Here is an 8,348-nt window from a genome sequence, read left to right on the forward strand (position 1 = left end):
TGTTCTAAACACAAAAGAGCTCAAAACATCAAAATAAGAAATACCGTAAACCAAAAAAGGTTTACTGTTATTTAGTTTGGGTCAAACCTACAAATCTTCATTGCTTTCACTGTAATTTATTTTTATATTATTTAGGGAGCATTATAAATAGTTAAAATAGTTTTTTTAAAAGAAAAACAAACTACTATTGTTATAAATAACACATTCAATTGAACTAAACTATGCATGCCTATTTAAATATATTTACACATGGCTTGTGTATATTGTATATATATATAATATTCGTACCTTTGGTGTATAAAACGCAAGCAGATTTTGACATCAAATTTTGGGGTAAAAAAGTGCATCTTATTCACTGAAAAATACAGTAATTTCCTTTGATTGAAAGTAAGTAAGTTTCTAAAAAGAACATAGGAAGACCAAACCTAATTGATTTTCTAAACATATAAAAGAGAAAATCAAGAATAAATGCTATAAATTTAAGATATTTAAATTTACAGATAAGAAAGATTTACACAACTATAGAAAAGCAAGGGATTTGTGAAAAATATAATTTAGGAAACCTGAAAGGACTTATTAGTAAGAGCTGGCTGATAGTGTTAAAATTAAATGCAAGAATTTTTTAGATTTGTTAAAAATAAGCAAAATGTTAAAATGGGAATTGGAAAGGATGCTGATGACAAGATTTTCGTTAAAGACTGTGAAATGGGTGAGATTTTTAATGCTCTTTTCTGTTTTTTACAAGAGAGGTGTTAGCAATACTATTGACCCTAAGTGTGTTATGAGAAATAATGCATTTCACCTAAATCATGTAGTTACTAATTCCTTGGTGGCAAAAAGAAAGACTTAGAGATTGAAAGTAGATAAATTAAGGTACCAGGACCAGACAATGCTTTTTGTTGAGTTTTGAAGAAGGCCAAAGATCGTATATGCTGGGCTCTCTCTCTCAATTTTGGTAGGTAAGTAGACAGTGGTCAAGTGCTTGATAAATGGAGAATTGCTAATGCTACTACTATATTTAAAGTGGGTGATAAGAAGTTGACCTAAATGTATATTTTGTTCTTTTAGCCATAATGGACTGTAAACTGTGGGCCATTGAACGACAATGTTTCCAAACAATAATGATGAGAACAGGACTGGTGCGACAAGCAGAGTACACTGATTTCTTAAAGAGGTAAAAGTCAAATATTTCTAATTGTATGTATTATATTTGTAAGCATAATATAGTAGCTTCCTTTAGATGTATACGTACAATATAATATAAATAGACCTATGATGAGTTGAGAAACAGATGGATATTGTTCTGAAAAACAAACATCCAATAGTGCAACAGATAAAGTACAGCTTCTAGAAATTTTAGAAATACAAGTAACATATAGTGTAATTTATTCAGATTTGCATTGCAAAGTGCCACTTAAAAATAACTTTTTTGTATTAATGTAAATTTCGCCTTTCATAGTAATGTGTGGAGTAAAACTGAGACCAACAGGTAAGTAGTAAGTATTACAATAATGGCAGGATTGAAAAGATTTGTGACAAAATAAAATGATCATGGATTGCAAAATAAAGATTCAAACACTTGTGTAAAACAATAGACAAAATGTGTTAAAGCTATACCATAACACTTTGTAACTTCTAAGCTCTAGTGTAACTTCTATGGCTATTATAGAAAGGCACAAAGCTTTTTCACTCAGTGAAAACAGAAATGATTGTGCCTGTAACTACACTGTTGATTAACTCTTTCTGGTCAAATAGGTGTCCAGATCACGCCAAGTGCACAATCAGAAATCAACTTACAAAGTGTAATTAAAAATTGTAATGCTATTTCAACAATTTTTACTTAAGTTTTGTAGAATTTGTATTTTAACATTATATAATGCTTATTTATTTCATGAAGGAAAATTCAAAGAATGTTTAAACTTTCATATTTGTCATCTCTAGGTGTCTGAACTACAATCATTTAGTTTGCTGGCTCCTAAGCTTATATTTATTTTCTGATACGGTTTTACCTCCTCTCACACAAAGCTATCTCAATATTCTTTTTACTTTCTAAGCATTGCTGAAAATGTTTTCACACTCGGCTCACCAGTCTATATATATACCCCACTAATTTTGTGCCACTATTGAACAGGTATGTAGAATGTGAGTACTCTTCACTGATAATATTGCACTACCCATTCTGGTGCAGCTAGCTCCCTCTGCTATTTCCGCTCAATTCTAACTTTCTTGATTGGCACAGCATTGTTTAGACATATGTTTTTTTGCGTGTGGCTTCCGTTTATGATTGTTCTTCTTTGCCATTTCAATTTTTTTTTCAATAGTTTTATTTACTGTGTTTCCATTAACTAGTTTCAACAGTTTTTGTGTTTTTTTTGTTGCCGATTTATAAAAGATTTTAGTATGAATTCGCAATTCAATGTATCGGCTATGGAAATTCCTCAGATGCCCTTTGTGTGGTTTTGTCCTTCTTTACACATGGGAGATTTAAGTATTTCACGTCATCAGTGCTCAGACTAGATGTGTCCTTTGTCATCTAAGTTAATTTAGATGAATTGTAAGTTAGATATTATTTATTACTTTGTTTTACTAGGTGATTTTAGTCATTTTGAACGTTTGTTAATATTACGTACCTTGTAGACTCAGTAAATTTCGAGGGTTTATCAATTTGATTTTAATAAGTACTTTAACTAGGTATGATTAGATAGTTTGTAGGTTACCTATCATTACTATTAGTCACATCTCATTCATTGTTCTATTGGACTAATGTTTTTTGTTTGTTTTTTTGCCATTGTTAAATATGTGCCTTATAATCCTAATTATTGTCAGTGTTGGCCTTACTTTTGTGTCCTTTGTCATCTAAGTTAATTGAGATGAATTGTAAGTTACATATTGATTATTACTTTTTTTCTCATTAATTTTTCATTGGTTTACACATTCATTATTATTAATTACTTTGTTAACTAGGTATGTTTAGATAGTTTTTGTGCATTTCACATAATTACTACTAGTAACATCTAATTCATTGTTCTATTTGGATAATTTTTTTTTGTCACTGTTAACTATGTGCTTTATAATCCTGCTTTTCTTCAGTGTATAACTTAAATTTTTTTTTGCTTTGTTACATCGCTCATGCGTTTGTTTCTTTTCTGTTTGTAGGGCTGAGCTTTGCTTCAGCTGCTTTTCCTACTAAATTTTCTCCTCGTAATCTATAAATCGGGGTTCATGCCCACATTATTGATAGTTATTTTTTCTTTGAAGTTGAATATTCCAGTTCTGCGACCTACCGTTGGACTAATCTTATCTCTAAGTGTTTTATTGGGCAGTACAAACTCTTGCCTGACATCTTCACTTGATGGGTGTGCGCGCTCATCTTTACATGGTTGACTGGCTCTCTTCATTAATTCTGGTTGCAGGAGGTTCTTTCCCTGCCCCTACGGTTGAGTTTGGGGGACTTCATCTGCCTCATATTACCAGCAATGGGATGTACATCCACTGTTCCTACAATTGAGCTAATGTTCCATGTCCTTCTTGTAATTCTGGATGCAGGAATTCTCTTCCCTGTATCTACTGTTGATTAAGTTATGATTTCTGCTCGTAATACCAGTTACGGATATTGCCCTGTTCTTACAGTTGAGCTGAGGCAATGCTACGACCCAGTAATGCCCAGTTTGTTCTACTTCTTGCTCCTACAGTGGTTTTGGGAGTTTGTCCAGTTTCAATCAACTTCTAACTTCCTCTTCATAATTCCATTTGCTTGACAAATGACACTCTGTTTACTTACGTTTGGAGTTGGTGAGTATATGTAACACCATCAACATGCCCTAGCCACTATGTTTATGTTACACTATGTTTGTTTTTATCTGTATTGATCCTCAACCTCTAATGCCGAGGAGGAGTTATGGAGCCTCATCTGTCTGGTTGAGGTTGGGTATGTAGGTAGTTCATTCAGTTTATATTTTACTATGGATTACACCTTTCCGAACAAATTGCACGTGTGTACATCCTTTTTTCCTCGTATCGGATTCATTTCCTGCTTCAAGGGGCGAAGAGCATAACTGAATAGATTTGTTTAAACATTTGTTTAACAACAGCATAACTGTTCTAGAGGTAGTGTAGTACCCCATGTGTGTGCTTCATCTTTGCAATGGGAGATTCTAGCTTTGTTTAAGTGGAGGTATGACTGTATTGGAAATCAACATTTTCTTACTCTGAAAATGTATTTCAAATAGGTACTTACCTACTCTCACACATTTCCCACCTTTCCTCCCCACTGCTAATGTTCTTCTTTTAGAGCCTGCCAATTCTTGAAAGTGGGGATTGAGTTGGAATAGCAAAGGGAGCTGGCTGCACCAGTATAGGTGGCACAATACTATTGGTGGAGAGTAGTTCTATGCTATGTTCATTAGTGGCATGAAATTGGTGGGGTATATAGTCTGGTGTGCTGAGCATGAAAATTTTTCAGCAATGCTTAGAGAACAGAAAGTAGATCGAGATAGCTTTGTGTGAGAGGAAATAAATGCCTATTGGAAATACATTTTCTGTGTAAGAAAATGTTAACTTTCTCCAAAAAATTTGAACATTTTAATTTACCTTGACATTTATTGTATGATTATAATAGATAATTAAAAATGTTTACTATTTACACAATTAAAACTTTATTGAAGCTATGTATAGTTAAATTTAATTGTGTAAATAGTAAATGTTGTTTTTAATTATTTATTATAATTTTAAATATTACACAAGTACTGGTAATTTGTATTTATTGTATGTTTATGTGCCTTTTGTTTGCTCATCTATGAATTTACTTGTTGAACTTGTACTTCTAGTGTTGCCTTGGTAGGTCTTGAGAACTTTGATTAGTTCTCATCATTAAAAAAAGTATATGGCCTGAAGTTAATAGCCAACAAAAAGGGGAGATTTTGAGCTTTAATACTCTGTAGTTGAAATTGCAATACTTCTGTGTGAAAATTAATTATGCATTTGTCAGTGTTGTAGCTGGGTGCAGTCAGTGGTAATGAAGTAACCCTAAAACCAGGTTTTCATTACTTTTGAAATAATTAGAGTCCTGTAATTTTTTTTCTCACAATTTCTGGTGATGTTCTTTTCATTCCTGATAATGATTTTGTATTATATTATGTTCATTTGAAAGAGCTATAGGACAAAACATCGCATAAGAATACTTAATTTTAGACAGTATGGAAAGCTAAGACCTGTGGCTGCAAAGTATTTGGATTGCCCTAATCCTTTTTTAATTGAATATTGTTAAGTTTATTGTATAAGAACAATACAGAAACACAAGAACTTCTTAGTATGTATTGAAAACTGTAACTATTATATATAAATTAATCTCAACCAAAATTTGTTGGCAAAATATCACATTATGATGCCTAACAGAGGTAACACACACACACACACACCATTTTCAAAGGCGTGGTCATAGTTCAGCAATAAATCTCTGTTAGTTATACTGTGTTTGTGTGATTTGTAGTGGGAAGTCAGCTGATTTCATCTGCAAGATAAGGTAACAAATAAATGATATTAATGAACATAAGATAAATAAAAACTGACTGAATGTATAAAATGCAACTATGTTATAAAACAAAGAAAAATGGAAAGGTGTAATGTGAAAGGAAGTATTTTTTATTGTTTTTAAAACAGTTTCATGGAATAAATTTTAAAGATTTACTACTTTAAATAGGATAAATGTTCTAAATAAATGTTATGAATTTTTTCACACATAAACTAGAGACTAAAGTTTATACAGAGTTTCATGTAATTTGTTTAAATAACTTTCATTTTGAAAATTAAGAGAATAGGGAACATCACTGATATTATGCTGGTCATGAAAGGCATAAATCAGAACAAATTATAGTGTGTTATACCACAGTCTTAGATTATCTATATCAGTGATCATTCATATATTTTGTGCTCAAGGCTAGATCAACTTCTAGCCCATACTAAACTAACTTGTAACGTATACATACCTCTTTATTACTACTCTATTTGTGAGGACTATTGACCCAGAAGCATGGCCAAGCAACTATAATCTCCATGCAATAGTCTGTAGTATGTATTCTTAGTTTCTGACAAGTATTTATTAAATTTAACATTGCTTACATTCTGTTCACAAGACTGTTAATCAAATGCAAAGAACATCTGCATTTTGAAAACGTGTATTCCTGAACATACTTAAATAGAGATCTATTATGTTTTGCCAATTTTTGTAGGATTAGTCTGATGGTTTTCAACTGCCAGAGGTGTCTTTAAGAAATAGTAATATTTAGAAAAGAAAATTACTTAAGTATATGAATGATTTCAAATATTATTTGAGCAATTTGCTTTATGGTATGACAACTCCATATTAGCATATTATTTTGTTTAAAGAGTTTTGTATCAAATTCAAAAAGTGTTGCACCCCATTTATGAACTTGCTATATTAAATAGTTAATATATTTATTTACTAGTATTCACAATATCAACTTCATGTATGTAAAGTAAAAGGTTGCTAAGTTTAATTTTCTGTTACAGAGACTACAGCTGTTTGTCAATATTATTTTTGGTTTGATAAAATGTTTTGAGAAATATTTTACTTATGCATTTGTACTTTTAATCAGCACTTACAGTTGTAGAGGACGTACTGAGAGGAGCTTAAAGCTGTTTTGTTAACTTGGTTTTACTTGTATGTTGACATATCATTCTGCATATAATATTTTAAGACAGCATAATGATTTTTTATAGTGCTTTGTTTTTACTGTGCACATCTAAATTAGTTCATTCGTGATCATATTAATTGTAAGATACAGTTAAAGATTTTTGTAATGTTTTTCTTTTTATTAAATCACTTAAAGATTTTAGTTTTGTGTTATTTAGATATCAGGCTAACTGCACAATGTGCAATTCGCATAAAACAAAGTTAGAATTTCAATGGTGAAGTTAGTATTCAGTTAATATAAATTTTCCAAAAGCTTTGAAAACTAGTGTCAACCACTAGATGTATTTAACTCTCTCTCCCAGCAGCTGATGTATCGGTGCACTTGTTTTTCTACTTGGACGAGCTGCTGATATACTGGCTTGTAGGTCTTGTTCCGTTTCATGATCAATCCCACATTTTAAATGCCTTATATATATATTCAATATAAAACTAGAACTTCTCCATTAACAAAATATCTTCAATCTGAGTGCCAGTTTGATGGAAGAAAGACGTGTTTTTAGCAATTTACATGAGTGTTTTGAACCCATATTTTGAAAAAAAAGAAAATGACCACATCCACTATTTCTGGTAGATCTGATCACTTTACTTTTGAGCAGGCTAGGAAATTATTTGAGGAACGATTGGGGCAGGAAAATGTCTTTATTCCCAGTGATTTGGATGATGATTATGAAAGTGAGAAATCTGACTTGGATAGATCTAGTGAAAGTGAGAGAGAGAGGGGGAGTCCTGTGGCAGGCCATTCAGGTGTGAGTACAGGTAAAGGCAAGGGGAAGACCAGTGGTGCTATTATGAGGAAAAGAAAAGCAGGGTCTGGATCTAGACCTAACAAGAGGAAGAGGACAGTGTTAGGATGAGATTGTAAGAATGATGAAGATGAAGTAGCATAGAAAGTAGTTGAAGATGAGAGATTGATGTGTACTTTTCATTCCACGAGCCACAATGACACGTGAAGCTGAATTTGGATGAAAGCCACTTTGATTTCTAGCATCAATGCTTATGAAGCAAAGGTTTTGGAGAATAACAATCCACCAACAAAATGATAATAATTTGCTTCAAGAATGCTAGTTACTTATTATGAATGGTTGAAGGTTACAGCAGTTTTGATTGCTATGGGTTTGGACCGTCAACCCAAGATCAGAGACTACTGGTGCACTACTGGATATTTCTACACATCCTGGTACCGTCAAATGTTTGCTATGGATGTGTTTGAGATCATCTACCATGACATGCTTCATGTCTGTGAAACAGATGCTTAAGACAAAGCAAAGATTGAGCCATTTGTGGTGAAGTTGTTGGAAAAGCTCCAGGTTGCCTTCTGCATGTATGAAAATGTGTGTATTGATGAGATGGTTATCGGGTGGAAAGGCATATTCAAGCACAAGCAGTTCAGTGCAAGTAAGCCCAAAAAATATCACATCAAGACATTCAGGCTTTACGATTTTGTGACGGCTGTTTTGTCAATTTGAAAATTTACTTTGGAAACAACACCTAAAACCCTGACCTGAAACTCTGCTCATGCTGTCAAAGTTTTTGACACTCTTCTGAAGCTCCTACAGCCAGATTATCATGTGTTTGCTGATAGGTACCACACTTCAGCAGCTCTTGTAGACTATCTATATATATACACACACACACA

The 8,348-nt window shown here is 32.5% G+C and overlaps 1 protein-coding gene across 2 annotated transcripts in view; it reads left to right on the forward strand.

Moving 5' to 3' along the window:
* LOC106474380 (cGMP-dependent protein kinase, isozyme 2 forms cD4/T1/T3A/T3B-like) overlaps positions 1-8,348 on the forward strand; it is a 125,561-nt gene that overhangs the window by 82,923 nt on the left and 34,290 nt on the right. For both annotated transcript variants that reach the window (XM_013935106.2, XM_022379305.1), the window contains one exon: positions 1,069-1,174. In XM_013935106.2, the coding sequence (XP_013790560.1) occupies positions 1,069-1,174 (106 nt within the window). The remainder of the gene's footprint in view (positions 1-1,068; positions 1,175-8,348) is intronic.

The sequence above is a fragment of the Limulus polyphemus genome, unplaced genomic scaffold (assembly GCF_000517525.1).
Source record: "Limulus polyphemus unplaced genomic scaffold, Limulus_polyphemus-2.1.2 Scaffold5, whole genome shotgun sequence".
In the NCBI taxonomy this organism is placed as follows: Eukaryota; Metazoa; Arthropoda; class Merostomata; order Xiphosura; family Limulidae; genus Limulus; species Limulus polyphemus.